We start from the raw sequence: 16747 nt of genomic DNA, 5'->3' as shown, positions 1-16747 counted from the left end.
ATCGGTATGGTACCTTGTTATTTTACTGTAGCCTGGTTCCAGAGTTACAGAAGACTTGTAACTTTGTTAGGAATGAGAGATAAGTAATTAATTGCAACTTGTCCATATTTTGTCGATGTCTATGAGCATGCATACTGCCGTTATTACTTTGAATCGCAGGATAACTGGACTTCGAAATGTTTTGAAACTTGGTTTTGCATTGTGTGCCGATACGAATAAATAATCTTTTACTAAAGAGAAGCCTGTAGTCGGGAAATATGAGAGCCATATAATGAGAGGATAGAAGATGCTAATAGCTATAGTAGGAGAATAATAGAGGCATGTTACAAGGGAATAGGAGAGGCCTAAAATGGGGGAATAGACTGAGAATAGGAAAAACATGTAATTAAAGAACAGGAGAGGCCTAGATTGAGACTAACAGACAGGTCTATTCATTCTATACAGATCTAACTTGGGTGTTTGAGGCTAAATTAGTTATGACTTTCACTTCATTATTATACTTAGCCTAAATGCTACAAGTATGCTTAAACTTTGGCAGTGGGTAGCAGTACATCTCCGAACACGGCGCCATCATCGAACGGAGACAATCAGTTCGGGCAGTGGCCGCACGCGAGATCTCCACCTCAACATCATATCAAGAGTCCTTGTGAGTTTTACCACTATATCATATTATGTTTCTTTACCTTGGTCTGTATTGTACACTGTGTATGCTCAGAGAAATGACTGAATTAGTGCTAAAAATTTCTGACTTATTATAACCATGCCGTGCATAGTATATAACAGGATCTGCCTGTTAACCAAAATTTTTTGCCACGATATTTTTTTGCATGTACGATTATTGTACAGATTTAATTTTGGTCACCTTGCTAACTTCTTATGCCTCAAATGCGTAATGTATATTATTTAAAAACAACATTTTCGAACATAAACAAGAAGATATAGAAGAAGAAAAATGGAAATACTCTTAAACACTTTTTGATCTTAAATACCCTTAATAAAACCGTGTTTTTCCTCACTCGTGTCCGTATAGCCAAGAACGTGGTCTAGGCGTACGCCTCCCCCGAGTCCCCGCTGTCCAAGATGGAGGTGGCGCGGGCCACACCGCCACCCGTACTGGCGCAGCACTCACACCAGCCATTCCACATCCCGCCGCCAGAGAGGTAAGAGGTTCTTATGATAGAAGGGGGAATATACTCTTTTGGGCAAGGTGTTAACGAGATACATGGAAAAAAGTTTTTGTATAAAATCTTGAGATCAAGGAACTTCACAGAATCAAATGGAATTTGTGGTCTTTTGTATCAAATTTTGATAAACTCATGATAATTTTGTTTGATAAACAAATTCTTATTGAGTGATTCCCAATTAAAAAAAAAAAACACTCAGCTACAAAAAATATTTTAAATGCAGCATTATCATTAGTTGAAATAAATTTTATTTTTTGTCACCACCGTTTAAATGTTTGTACTTTGTGTCTAGATTGTTACCTATCGGTCCGAAGCCCAACAAGGAACAGTACCCAGTGTTCAACGCTCTTGTGAACCGCGTCAGGGAGGCACTGAGTCTACCACCCGGTAGGTGCAACTGTGTGTAAGAAAATTGAAACTTCGCTACTAAAAGTTAGAAACTACTAAGTTATAGACTTTTTTTTTCATATTTTTGTGCAATTTACTCATGGTTAATGTGTAAACAGATGATTCAACGGACAAGACGGACTCCTCTCGCTCGGATGGGGACGCCACTCCCACTCCCATCCCCACCAGTAGACCCCATGAATTAAAGAAGAAGAGTTCCGCTGAGAGCAGGTCATTACATACTTGACTTATTATTTTTGAAAAAATAGTTTTTTTTTTTTATCGTGACCGTAGAAAGATCGACAGATTATTTAAACCGCTAACAGACGTCTCCGAGGAACTGATGGTAAAATGGCAGCTTAGATGGGAAACGTCTATTAAGGGCCGTCACCTCTACCAGTTTTTTCCGTCCGTTCATGAGCGGCTGGAGAGGACTTGGATAGAGATTGATCATTGTGTAGCCCAGTTTCTTAGAGGTCATGGTAACTTTAAAAGCAAATTATTTTCATTTAAAGTTGTCCTTTCACCATTATGTCAGTGTTCAACAGCAAACAGTGAATATGAGCAAACTGCACACCATATTCTGTGGGAGTGTGGTCTATGGCAGGACGCACTTGACATCTTATTAGATAGTTTGTAGCCGACATCCGGTGTTGTTTACTATGAGGACCTTGTTGCAACTAGAGCAAATTTCCGTGCTTTCAGGCGTTTTTGCCATACCTATTATTGGAATCAAAATAACAGCTCCTAAATTATAGGACCCATTAAATTGTAATTTATATCCGTGATGCCTGATAGCTAAACCTACTGTTCCCCTGGGACACACCGATCGCGAACTTAAGTGTTTCGGTGGTTTTCGTTGATTTCTTTGTATATCCTGGCTTACAGGAGTTGCAGTGATGAGTGAAAAAAAAACTTGACTTATACAATCGAAAACAGTCTAAATTACGATGCATCTAAGTTATAAAAAATGCTAAAATCAACTTTATTGCGTTGCGTATAGTTCAAATTAGAATATTTGGTGACAGTACTGCTTTCACAGGTCACCCAGTCGTCTAGGTCGGCAAGTAGCGCAGGCTGGTTCACCACCACACGCTGTCGGTATGTACTTATACTATAATAATATCTCAAGTGTTTTGAACAGCAAAAAGTTAAGTTTGATATTAATATCTTATAACATTTGTATCCTATTGCTATAATATGATTAACATCGTTTTGTATAGGATTATTATAATATTGTATGTTTGTGTAGAGTGTAGAGGCTGTAGCGTTGCGTGGTGGGAGCGCAAGTCCCGCGCAGGCAGACGAGCGGCTCACGCCCAGCCCGCCCCGCGCGGGCCTGACCCACAACTGTGCTACCGATGTGGGTACTCACTACATGACTGAACGCATAAACGAGTGCTTGAGGTCACCAAGCCAAACCCACAATGCGCGACGTGTCGTGGGTTCGAGCCCCGCATAGTACAAGTATTTTTGTGATTCAGTAATGCTTGTTCTGACTCTGGGTGTCAGTGTGAATTTTTCTCGAATGTTTGTGACGCCCCCCGCGATACCACGATTAAATTCTTTATGTAAAAAAAAAAACGATCAAATACTGATTTTTTTTTCATACGACCAATGTATCTTGACGCGTTGAAAATAATTGAAATGGTGTGTGAGACAACCATAGATGTATTGGGTAGCTTTTTCAAGAGGTGTCAAGATACATTGACCGCATACAAATACATTTGTCTTTAAGACAATAATGTAAATATGGATATCTATTTATGGATCTAATCTGATTGTATCTTCTAACAGGTGCAAAATGCGGCACGGCAGCCGAACAATACAGTGACGAGGAGTTGAGACTGTGCATCATAGTGTTAGCCACATTTGTTCATCGCGAACTAGCTGCTGCTGCCGGCATGCTACTAGCTTTGCTGCATAACGTCAGCAGGTAATATAAAACTTACGCACCACGCAATAGAGTTGAAATTCATATAATCATCTCAACTTGGTTTATAATTTTCGGAATTTCTTTGTTCTCCATGTTAAAAAATTCTTAATGGCGGAAGCTGTATTCTTTTTGCAATTTTGATTTGAGTTTCTTATCATAATTTCCAATTCGGTTTATAACTTTTAACTTACTTTTCAATAATTACTATACCGTAACAGTATTTACTTTAAATACTAAAAGCGTTTGGTTTCAACAGGGTAGTCCATCCCAACAATGTCTTCCTGAAAATATTCTTACAGAGGACACCAGGTTATTGTCTGTTGTATAATCTAGAAGTGGTTTATCCGGGAGCAATCATGCTCCCTAGCCTAGGTTAGTCGTTATAAAGGATAGGCCAATTCTTTCAAGATGAACGGTAGATGACACGAGATAAGTATTTACCTGCAGGGGGGCACTTGGGTTACGGGCACGCGATCCCGCCTTCCCTGAGCTACCTTAGTCCACATTCCGATTATCCGTGGCTATGGTATCCCACCTCTCCTATTCCTGAATTCCTTCCTCATGAATCAAAACCCTTTCTTCATGTGGTTCCCTCCTACTCAACACAAAGTCTGGCTCGGTGAGGAAGGCAACACAACGCAGATATGCAATGTGATTTGGCGGACTCGGCTTGTCAGCAAGGCAAGGTGGATGGCCTAGTTCGACTGTGGAGGGCGTATAGAAAATTTTTTCAAAGGGAATTTTCCGACCGCGTAACCACGCTGCGCCTTCATCTAGTAGCTCAAAGACCGAGTTAAAGAGAAAGAAGAGAGTTACCTTAATGTCATCAGTGTCTATGCGCCTACGTTCGACAAATCTGATGATATCAAGGACAAATTTTACGAGGAAGTGTCCCTTTGCCTTGACCGCATAAACGCCAGAGAGCAGATCCTTTTGCTGGGCGATTTCAATGCCAGGAGTTTTGGGTAGACACGGTGTTGGCAACATGAATAGCAATGGTCAACTTTTGCTTAGTCTTTGTGCTCAGTACGGCTTGCTAGTCACTAATACTGCGCAGGTCATCGTTTTATAGGCATCACTAAATTAAGTTGAAATATCACAATTCCCCTTCTTCACCAGAGCATCCTAAAGCCAATATCCAAGATCATCCAATACGGAGCTCAGATCTTCATGCTGAAGCTATCCATGATATCCGAGATGAGCCTGGTGTGCACCCGGGACCGGGACAAGTTGATGGTCTGCCGGGTGCTGGTCTACAAGCTGGTGCAGGCTTTGAGGACCAAGACCACCATCCCAGATGATAACCTGTTTATACTTATACAGTTCGTGCTGCGAGGTGAGTCAGTGTTTTTATTTGATGTTGTTTTTGTATGGGAGTTTCAGTTCTTGAAATTCATGAGCTGAAGATTGAGGAAAATGATTATTTGAAAACGTACTTTCCAACATAATTATCGTTACTTTTATGAGGCGGATTTTGAATTATTTATTTAACAAAGGATAATTCACTGTATTTATCGGGAGGGTCAGAGTAGTTGCGAATGTAACCGAAGGCGCTGGGCCTATCTTGGGGTTTTTTTCTGGGATTTCGAAATTTTCCACAGACCACAGTTTTCATTCGTTCAAAATTTATTTCATTTAGTTGTGGTGTCGTACTGTAATGTATTCAAGTAGAGTTTCAGCCAATGGTACTCAGTTAGTCACGAGTCAGTTTAACGTTAAGTTGTTCATAGAAAATTGGAAATATCATGACTTTCATGAATTACCAATTTTCTTTATCCTTCTAATCGGATTGACACCAATAGTGTGTCCGTTTCGTTCCCCTTTTACCTGGTATAGGTCACGGCTGCCGGCTGGTGCTGCCGGCCACGCTGTGCGGCGAGCTGGCGGCCGGCGCCGTGGACTGCATGCGCCCGCACCTGCCCGACATGATCGACCTGCTGTACGACCCGCATCTGCTCAACAAGATCAAGGTCAGCTGCACTACCAATCTATCATCATCATCATTATCCACAGCATTTGTCCTCACACTGCTGGGCAAAGGCCCCCCTTTCTCGTGCCAATTTCTATAGTCTTGTGCCAGCCTCGTACAGACTCGACGCAAGACCTTAATTATATCATCGACCCATCTTGCTCCAGGAAGACCGTCACTTCTTTTGCCTTGCCTTGGCCACTATTCTGTCACCACTTTAGTCGACCTCATCTGTTCATCTTACTAAACTATCGGAAAAGATTACATCTCCAAAATGTATACAAATCTTCTACCTTGTAAAAAGTCGACTTTGAATCGAATTATCTTGTTCGAAACACACTAACAGTCACATAACTTTTTTTCAGTACTACAATATCACCGTTTTTTCCTTTATCAATTTACCATTGACAATAAAACACGACATATTAATCATTCCCTTTGAAGAAATTTTCTAACCATAACTGTAGCCAGCGAGTGGACTGTATTTATTGGTGGGTTGGTCCGTTGGTCCAATGGGTTCGGACCGAGCACTGGCGGGATACAAAGAAGCAGGGGTTCAACGCAGTAAAAGATAATTGTGCAGTACTTACATAGTTCTTTATTCTCCCCAGTATTTCTAGGCTTCCTAGTCTTCCAAGGTTCCTTTCTCTAATTGAAACAACTTGATTGTAGTGCTGAACCATAGATAATCTTTTATTTGAAAAAACTTGTACCACTAAGCTGTCACAGATAACAACACAAATGAAAGTTAACAGATAACATAATTTGATATTAAGACTTCTACACCCCCACTATATCTAACAATGTTATGCTGTTAACATTTAATTTAAAGTGGGTCAAAACCGCGCCCAAAGAAGTCGGTTACAAACATACAAGTGAAGCTAATAAAAAAAAACGTGTAACAATACATATAATAAAAAAAAATTAAAGAATATGTTGAACCCCTAACTTATCAAGTAAGTAATAATGCTTATTAGAGCATAAGCTCTTTGTAAGCAAGTCAGCTGGCATCTCAGCTGATGGTAAGTATTTAACATTTACAATATTATTACTTACACAGTCTCTACAAAAATGATAACGTATATCAATGTGCTTGGTTCTTTTATGGAAAATTGGATTAACAGTTAACTTTAAAGCACTCTGGTTATCATTATATAACTTAATAGTGTATTTTTTGTTAGTGACTTCAAACTGTAAGTTTCTTAGATACAGGGATTCTTTACAGGCTTCAGTCAAAGCCATATATTCTGCTTCACTGCTGGACAGAGCCACAGTCTTCTGTTTCTTTGTCTCCCATGAATTACGCAACCTGACAAAGTGAAACAGAAACCTGTGTAGGACCTCCTGTCAATGGTGTTCCCACCCCAATCAGCATCCACAAACCCTTCAATGACCGCGTTCCCATCGGCAGAAAATTTTAAGCCATGATGTTTGGTTTTTTTTAAATATCGCAATATGCGTTTGACATATGAGCAATGCTGTTTGGTATAGGAATTATTAAATTGACTCAAGAAGCCCACTGAAAACGCTATATCAGGTCTGGTAAGAACTGCCAAATACATTAAGGAACCTATCATTTGCTGATAAGGAAACACTTCATCTACATTATTCTTATCTTTAGACACATGCAACTTAGTCTCCATGGGAGTATCAATAGGTTTACATAGATTCATATTAAATTTAAGTAACAGCTGATCAATATAATCTTCTTGACTTATTGATATTGTTTTCTCAGATTTATTTATTTTGACATTTACTCCAAGACACTTCTTAATTTCGCCCAAATCTTTAATTTTGAAATTATTAGATAAAACATTCTTTAAGTGCTTGGTTTCTTTGCTATCATTAGAAAAAATAAAAAAATCGTCTACATAAAGGGTAACAATAGTTTTCAACTTATCCTTTGTTTTCAAAAACATACATGGTTCTATCTTAGACTTAACATAGCCAATTTTTAACAAACATTCCTCTACCCTCTTGTACCACACTCTCGAAGACTGTTTTAAACCATACATAGATTTTTTTAATTTTAGAACTTGACCTTTTTGTACTCTCTCAGAAAATCCTTCAGGTATTTGTATATAAATATCTTCTTCGAGAGTTCCATACAAGAAAGCAGTTGTCACATCAAGATGTGTGATTATATCAAGATTAAGTTGAACAGATAGAGCAAACAAAAGCCGCAATGTAGTATGTCTTACTACAGGGGAAAAAGTGTCTGTATAGTCCACACCTTGCACTTGCGAAAAACCTTTTGCCACTAAACGTGCACGAAACCGAACACTATTGTCACTGTCGTATTTTTTACGCAGCACCCACTTACACTGTACAACTCTGCCATCTTGAGGAGGATTACTCAACTCCCAAGCTTCATTTTCTTTGAAACTCTCTAACTCTTCAGCCATTGCCATTCTCCATTGTTCTTTTTCAGATCCAGCTAGAGCGTCTTGAAGAGACAAACCAGTCACATCATCATAAGTATTCTCTCCAGCACAAAAATTTGAAATATAAAACCTGTCTGGTTGTTTCCTCACTCGTGTAGGTCTTTGAGATCTGATCTCTGGCACATCTTCAGGTTCAGATTCACTAGGTTGATATGTCTCATCATTCACATCCAGAAATGTGTCCTCCGAGCTACTTGTGCCGTCAGATTCCAAGTTTGCTTCATCCATCTTAACTTCTTCTTCCCCCACTGAATCAAAACTCTGTGATGAAACTTCTATCTGACATTCAGATTTTGATTCCTGCTCAACTATGATCACATCTCTACTAGTCAATATTGTCTTAGTTTCTGGATTGTATAGACGGTATCCCTTTATGTCATCTGGAAACCCAATGAGAATACATTTTTGTGATTTCTTGTCCCACTTTTTGCGCTTCTCTTTAGCTACATGGACCATTGCAGTACTACCGAAGATTCTGATGTGACTTATATCGGGTTTACAGCCAGTCCATATCTCATATGGTGTAATATTCCCCAATGCTGAAGCCACGCTTCGATTCTGTAGATACACTGCAGTGCTGGTGGCCTCAGCCCAGAATTCTTTTCCTAGGTTGGCATCAAAGAGTAGGCATCTTGCCTTTTCCACAATCGTTCGATTGAACCTTTCGCACAAACCATTCTGCTGTGGAGTGTAGGGGTTAGTCTTTTGATGTATCACACCAGCTCCTTTTAAGTAGTTGTCAAACTCTTTATTACAGTACTCTAGCCCATTGTCACTTCTTAATACTTTGATTGTCTTCTTAGTTTGATTTTCCACTTGGGCTTTGAATTCCTTGAACCGCTTCAGAGCCTCATTCTTGTGTTTCAGAAAATAAACAAACACCATTCGACTACAATCATCGACAAACAACAAGAAGTATCTTGATCCACCTATGGATACATGTTCCATGGGTCCACAGATATCTGTGTGAACAATATCTAGTAGGTTACTACTTCTCTGGCTGGCACTCTTGAAGGGTAAACGGCACTGTTTTCCTTCACAACATGTGGCACATGAAGATTTGCCAACATCCACTTTATCATCAAAATTCATACCTTGTACTGCAGTCTTCATCTGATTCAGGTAATCTTTATTAAGGTGTCCTAATCTGCGATGCCATGTTATACCGGACACAACTGATGCAGCTAAATGCTCCTGGTTTAGCAAATTTACTTTGTACACTCCATTTTCTGATGATGCTGTAGCTACTAACTCATTATTTTTGTTATAAATTGAGCAACTACTATCAGAGAATGTTACTCTGTTTCCTTTGCTTATGAGTTGGCTGACTGATAGTAAGTTAGTTGCCAAACTTGGGACGCAATAAACATCTTCCACCATTATGTCGTAGTCAATATCAAAAGTTGTAGTCGTAATCTTAACATCGCCAGAACACAAAACTGACAACTTTTCACTGTTCGCAACGATAATTTCCTTCTGCTGTTCGTAAGACGCATTCATTAGCCAACTTTCATTTGCCGTGAGATGAACACTAGCTCCCGAGTCTATGTACCATGAATTTTTGTTAAAATTACCGCTCAGGAACACTGCGCTAAACGCATTAGAATGCATACGGGGTTTTTCTTTGCAATTCGTATTGATATTTTCGTTATTTGTACATTGGTTACGATAATGGCCTTTCTGTTTACATCGGTAACATGTTACTGTTTTGACGTTTGTCTTTGACGGATCGGCAGTGCTACCAACATTAACATTTTTTCTTGGCGCCATTTTATTTTTCTTCCCGCCAATGAACTTCGAACGAGCTGCAAATGCGCCGCCAATTTCATCGTGTTCTTCTGTTGATGATTCCATGTCTAACAATTTTGACTTGATAGAATCGGCTGTGATGCTAATGCCTGAATGTTCAATAGCCATGATCATCGGTGAAAACCGATCAGGCAATCCTGCTAATAACAATGAACCTGTCCACTGGTCGTTTATTTCAAAACCCGTGCCACTTAATTTCTGAGCTGTATCAATAATTTGTGTCACGTAGGACGTCATTGAACTGCAATTTTCCAGTCTTATCGAAATTAGATTCCGTAACAAATGTATCCTTCTTGAAAAACCGTTGTCATCGAACAACTGTTGTAGTTTATCCCAGAGTTCTTTCGCCGTTCTTACACTTTTCACATGAACGTATAAGGCCGGGTCGATCGTCATGATCAATTTAGCCCGCGTTTTTTCATCGTCTGCAGCTCCTACGGTTACTCCTTCTTCTGGCTTTATACATAGTTTCATGCCTTCAAGTATTAGGAAATTCTCTGCAGCGAAACACCACTCACTGTAGTTTTCTCGTCCACGTAACTTGGGTACATTTACCAAGTAGTTTGCCGCCATTGTAATTCAGAATAAAATAACTTTTTATTTCACGAATGGCCCACCAATCATTAACACAGTGAAAACGCTTATCGTAAAAAGTCTTTTAACACTCGTATCGTCACGAAATTCTTGTTAAAATCTACTTTTTTACAATTTTTCTGGGCCCATAACCTCTAATTGAAACAACTTGATTGTAGTGCTGAACCATAGATAATCTTTTATTTGAAAAAACTTGTACCACTAAGCTGTCACAGATAACAACACAAATGAAAGTTAACAGATAACATAATTTGATATTAAGACTTCTACACTTTCCGGATGCTCACTGGATGTGGAATGCCTAACCGCCGGGAGGGCCCTCTATTTATAGTGACTGCCGACCAATCACGGGGGCGCGTATTTGGCGCCAGCCAATCATGGTGTGCCGCGTTCCCGCGCTGGCCGGCAAGAAACCCTTCCAGAGGCTTATCCCGGCAGTTAGGCGTCCCTTACAAATGTTCTAGACCTTTTTACCCTATTTAACCCTATCCTTATACCTTTATTTACATAAAATAATGTCTTAAAATAAAGATAATTGCAAAAACCCGCACCTTAATCATGACAACAACATGGTGCTGCCCCCTGTGACAGAATCGGTAACTAAAAAGTGAATTTTATGTAGGTACTTTTAAAACAAATCTACGTGCGTCGCCACCTACCGAGAGTTAGTTACAACAAATTCTAAATAATTGCGGGTACTTATGAAACAACTCCTATCAATAATTGTTTCTAAATAAAACCTATTTCTAGGTTTTTCCGGGTTAAATAGTATATGGACAACACTTAGGTAACTAAATCTTAGTTCTTAACCATAGTCTAAGTCCCTAGCACACATCATATAGTCCTAAACATTTGCAAACAAACCTTAATATAACATAAACTATGTTTCAATATATACCTACGTACACCTATAACTGATTGCAAACGTAAACAAACTCATTAACTTTAAGAAACTTGAAACGTTAATCAAGCAAAAACTATAACATACTTAATTTAGGTGTACGTAGTTGTCATCGTCGCTAACAATAACATTATCCCCAGGGTTCTGTATCGAAATCAATCGTGAACCACAACTTGATCTGCCTGAACAAAGACACTCTGGGTGGGCGCCATAGTGAAGGGCGGCATAGCGCAGTACGTGGCGATGGAACTGGCTCTGGAGCACAGCCGCGGGCGGACTGACCGCGCCCCTCCCGCCCGACACACGACGCCTTGGCTCAGTGCCTCGCTACCGGGGTAAGTAGTCTTCAAATCATATCATTTGTTTTCTCAACTGTATATAACACCTTTCTCTAGACTGACAATATTATCATTATGGTGTATGATTAGAGTTAATTCTTATTAATTTATGGTTTTGGGACGAGAGAGGAGGCGTAAAACTTGAGTTGTTTAAAATTTTTTTACAGATTACATTAATTTCCAGTCTAAATTTATTTTCGTCATCTGAGCATCTAGAGCAAAATGATCATGATCCTTTCAAAAGTTGAAAAGTTTGAAAAGTTGAGTTATATGATGCTCACTGCCTCACTGTTGTCAAATTTCAGTGTTCCATGGTCCATATATTGACTGTGTTTGACTGTATTCTGCTATGTTCTTTTATGCATACATACATACATACATATCTACATCATACAATCTCTTTCCTCACCACTACAAGTTCCTACACTTTGCAAACGTCCTATCTATGTACATTATGAAATCTCTTTCCATATAACAAGTCCCTACACTTGACTCATGTCATATAACGTAACAACGGCTCTCCTAGATCTCGCGAGGTGTGTGAGTGCGTGACCCGCGTGCGCTTGATCTCGTGGCTGGTGATGGGCACGCTGTGCAACAGCCGCACGCAGGCCGCGCACAGCGTGCAGCCGCAGCTGCACCAGCCAGTACCGCAGGATGCGACATGCCACATCACCGTCTATGTACAGGTAGCCTCATAATAGCTATGCGATGAATGACTTACAAGCGTTCGACAGCGTTGACGTCGGACAAATGAAAAAAGTTAAGGCCAGGGGCTATGGAGAATTAAAAAAATGAGTAAAAATAACTACTACTATGAAGGAAGACTTTTGATACATTTGAATGAGATAGTGTTTTTGATATGTGCATCCAAAAAAAGAAATAACAATTTTCAATTTATTCACACCTAAGCTAATTGCTTTGTAAAAATCTTTCAAATAATATCTTAATTTCGACATCGACATTTACGCCTCTGTAAAGTCAACTCAACCGCCAACCAGTCCTAATCAACACCCCTTTAGTATATTACCTCTTATATTTTAACTGGTCCATCCTTCCGCAGACGATAATATCATCATACGTAGAACATTCAAAACCGGCGACGTCTCGCATGAACGCTCTCCTTCACGCCTTCGTGCTGTGCCAGGTGTGGATCCTGTAGGACCTGTAAGAACCTCGAGGAGTTGGTAGGCAGCGTTCCCACCCTGCAGTGAGCCCCACAATACGACTGTCTGCATCCTGCAGGACTTCTGGTGCAAGCTGGTATCTATGATCCTGCAGGTCACCGTACAATTTGAAGTGGTTGGTATTAATGGCTTTTACATTTATTTATTTTCACATCACCAGAACAAGGTCCAATAGTTAAAATATGTGCTGCCAAATACGTGTAATTGTGCTTCTAGTTAGTTTCCTTGTAATTTTATTGTTGATAAATCCAGTCATTTAGAAATTTCCCAGAGAACTCTAAAATTATTAATTATAGTACATATTTTCTCTTCACCTCTATATTTTTGAATCGGTTACTATCTAAGACACATTCTAAGTAGTCTAAGAAACGTCTGGGATTGATATTTTATGGAATTTGTTGTTTCAGCTGACAGGGGCGGTGAACCTTCATTGCTTGAGCCTTCTGGGATCTTTACCGGAGTGTACTACTCTACTGTACTGAACAAATTATTACCACTGTGGCTACCAATACTGCACTCACCGTTGTTCAATGTGAGTAAACCTTTATATTATATTATACAGAGAGTGGCGTAAATAGTGGTCCATAGCTAAGGATTCGACGTACCAGTTAATTAACTGTACTGTATTAATTAACACATATTTTTTTACCCATTTTTACCCAAAGGTTTCAGAAAAAAAAATGCTTTTTACCTTTTTTTATAAAATTGGTACCCTTTATTACAAATTTTGCTGCAGTTTCTCCAAAAAACGTATTTTTTTTATTCTGTTTTCTGTTTTTTACAGCTGAATACATGACCTATCTTTAAAAAATATTGATTTTTATGTAAACTGGAAGCTTTTCATGAAAAAACGGCTTTTTTTCTATTTTGGACCCAATTTTTTTAATAATCATGGATATTCATTCAGATGCGGTTTTTGTGAAAAAATTGTACTGTACTGTCAGTGCTCATGAATTTTAAAATATGCCTACTTAATACCGATTTCAAAATGGTATTACATTAATGGATCCTATCATTAAAAAAAGTTATTAGTAATAAAGAGGATTTTCAATTAAATACCATGTATTTTTTGTAACGTCAATATTAATGCAAATTGTATTAAATCCTATTAAAATTAAACTTTTAAAATCTGTTTTGTAAGCGCAAACATGTCCCAGGTAAAAAAAGCTCAACTAGTACCCCGACTTCTTAGAAAATAACTCATTGTTGCGCCCGAGCTCTACCTCTATACCTCTCTGTACCTCTGCGCCCCACATTCCCACCGGCACTACAGGGGTACACCACAAGAGTGATAAGGAAAGAATATGGTTTATTATTGCTATCCCTTTCATTACTAACGTTAGAATCTCCAAAAATCTCGACATGATTTAGTACGATCCCGTGCTTGGTGTGCGTATCGTGTTCGTTCTATCTGTGTTAACTCTGCCGTTTCTCATTGCTATTTCCTTGGATTCTGTTTTGTTTACTGATTGGACTTGTTGTTTTTGTGATCTCTACGATATTGGCTACGTTTTCTGGACTTGAGCTTGCTCAACGATTCGGACAAAGTTACAGTGCAGTGACGGATACGAAATGTCTCAGTATACTCCGCGCAAATATGCTGACATGCATTTTATTTACGGTGAATGCAGAGGCGTGGGTAGAGAAGCAGCGCGACTTTATCGAGAGAGATATCCATAACGCATGCACCGAGGGGAGGATACCTGGCACGGGCGTAGGCGGTGCAAGTGAAAGACGACCTCGGGTACAAAACGACGATGAGGTATTGAATTTAGTCACTCGAGATTCAACATTATCGGTCCGTGACTTATCTCGCAGAACCGGCATTTCTACAAGATCTGTACACCGAATTCTGAAAAGGCATGAACTGTACCCGTACTATTACCAAAGAGTACAGTCGCTGCAACCAAGGGATTATCCTCTACGAGTAAGATTTTGTAGGGAAATGCTGCGCAGAATAAGAGAAGACCCACAATTTTTTAATAAAATATTATGGAGCGACGAATCATCCTGCAAAAAAGATGGATACCTTAACAATTTACATAGCTGGCAGCTAGAAAACCCACATAACATACGACAAGATAGGTCGCAATATCAATTTAAAGTAAACCTTTGGACCGGAATCATTAATGGACAAATAGTCGGTCCACATGAGCTGCCGGATACTTTAAACGGTGAAAGGTATTTAAGTTTTTTGCGGAATGACTTACCCTTACTTCTGGAGAATGTCGATCCAGAAATTCGAGTACACATGTGGCTGCAGAACGACGGCTGTCCCGCTCACTATGCTCTTAGTGTTCGAGAGCACCTTAATTCAACATATCCAAATAGATGGATAGAGCGCTTAGGTCCAATATTGTGGCCACCGCGCTCACCAGACCTTAATCCCCTTGATTTCTTTTATAGGGGTTGTCTAAAAGAAAAAGTGTACAAGGAGCAAGTTACGAGTTTCGACCAACTGAGGACTAGAATCCAAATAGCATCTAGGAAAATCCAAAATAATGGATTTGCTCCATGTGTTAAACGGTCGTTTATTCGACGATGCAGAGCGTGCATAGCTGGAAATGGGGGACATTTCGAACATTTTGTGTAAAATTATTATTATTATAATCGTGTCAAAGATTATTAATAAATTATGATGACTTTGTACATTGTGTTTTTATTTTTAATGTTGTTACTTTTTATTGAAATAGCCATTTTTTTTTTTTTACGATAGGATCCATTAATGTAATACCATTTTGAAATCGGTATTAAGTAGGCATATTTTAAAATTCATGGGCACTGACAGTACAGTACAATTTCTTCACAAAAACTGCATCTGAATATCCATGATCATTAAAAAATTTGGGTCCAAAATAGAAAAAAAAACCGTTTTTTCATGAAAAGCTTCCAGTTTACATAAAAATAAATATTTTTTTAAGATAGGTCATGTATTCAGCTGTAACAAACAGAAAACAGAATAAAAAAAAATACGTTTTTTGTAGAAACTGCAGCAAAATTTGAAATAAAGGGTACCAATTTTATAAAAAAAAGGTAAAAAGCATTTTTTTTCTGAAACCTTTGAGTAAAAATGGGTAAAAAAAATTATGTGTTACAGTTAATTAACTATTTACGCCACACCCTGTACATTGTAATTCTGAAAAATAATTGGTCAGTGATATAAAGGAAAGGGCCTCCCTTTCCGAGCAGTGGATTATAATACGGAAAATTCGGTGTCCTCTGAAAAGTCGTCTGAAGGCTCATGTGTTCCCTAGATGCCCCGGCACGTGTCGCAGCGCCTGTCGGTCTGCCGCGAGTTGCGGCCGGGCGCGGGCGGGGGCGCAGCCAGCAGCGCGGCCGCCCAGCGCCGCCTGCACCGCCTGCACCGCCTGCTGGCCAAGATGGCGCAGCTCGAGCTGCAGCCGCACTCCTTCTACTTCATCTAGACCACTACGCCAAGTGTAAGTATTGTCTTCTAATGCTATCTTTGCTGAGACAGGTAGCCTCTTCCAAAAACTATGTTTGTGGCGTTTTTTGAAGCCATCAAATTCAATTTGATGCCAAGTTTGAATATGTACTAACGTCTTCGATCTAGCTCATTTCTAATCTACATATGTTGAGATCAATTTTCACTTTCACCAGATCACAAAAAAAGATATTTATTTTGCTTAAAGGCTCAATGAAATCCGCATGAACACAACATTTATTATCTACTTTGTAAAGCAGTAATAATACATATTTTTATTTAAGACTGAAGTGTTGGAATTGGGTTTATCCGACCAGATAGCCCAATTAATAAAACTACCGATAAGAAAGCTTTTTAAATTGAAATACTGGTATAAAACGGTACGAGACTACTGTAAAGAAAACATAGATAAATTCAAAACGTGCTTGAATGATTTTATTTTCTCTGAAATATATACTACTAATGACACTGATATTGCATATAAATATTTTATAGATAACGTTAAATTGTTCTATGACCTATGTTTTCCGAAAAAATGAACTTTAAGGATGAA

At 39.0% G+C, this 16747-nt stretch overlaps 1 protein-coding gene across 1 annotated transcript; it reads left to right on the top strand.

Annotated features, from left to right (window-relative positions):
* The first annotated feature begins 615 nt into the window (after positions 1-615).
* On the top strand, positions 616-16092 carry LOC113507467. Its single transcript, XM_026890318.1, has 13 exons — positions 616-1160; positions 1477-1571; positions 1691-1802; positions 2614-2672; positions 2824-2934; positions 3369-3507; positions 4627-4843; positions 5344-5477; positions 11365-11559; positions 12089-12251; positions 12626-12864; positions 13157-13281; positions 16004-16092. The coding sequence occupies exons 1-7, from the start codon at positions 1081-1083 to the stop codon at positions 4634-4636; spliced, it is 606 nt and encodes a 201-aa protein (XP_026746119.1). The 5' UTR covers positions 616-1080; the 3' UTR covers positions 4637-4843; positions 5344-5477; positions 11365-11559; positions 12089-12251; positions 12626-12864; positions 13157-13281; positions 16004-16092.
* Positions 16093-16747: the final 655 nt, after the last annotated feature.

This window comes from Trichoplusia ni, unplaced genomic scaffold (genome assembly GCF_003590095.1).
Source record: "Trichoplusia ni isolate ovarian cell line Hi5 unplaced genomic scaffold, tn1 tig00002166, whole genome shotgun sequence".
Taxonomy (NCBI): Eukaryota; Metazoa; Arthropoda; class Insecta; order Lepidoptera; family Noctuidae; genus Trichoplusia; species Trichoplusia ni.
Note: the sequence above shows the minus strand (reverse complement) of the source record. Positions and strands in the feature narration are given on the sequence as shown.

Excerpts from the sequence above, each read along its gene's own strand:
- LOC113507467 (XM_026890318.1), top strand. The coding sequence starts at position 1,081 with ATGGAGGTGGCGCGGGCCACACCGCCACCCGTACTGGCGCAGCACTCA. Across the intron at positions 1,161-1,476 it reads CACATCCCGCCGCCAGAGAG|ATTGTTACCTATCGGTCCGA; the intron begins GTAAGAGGTTCT and ends CTTTGTGTCTAG. Across the intron at positions 2,935-3,368 it reads CCCACAACTGTGCTACCGAT|GTGCAAAATGCGGCACGGCA; the intron begins GTGGGTACTCAC and ends ATCTTCTAACAG.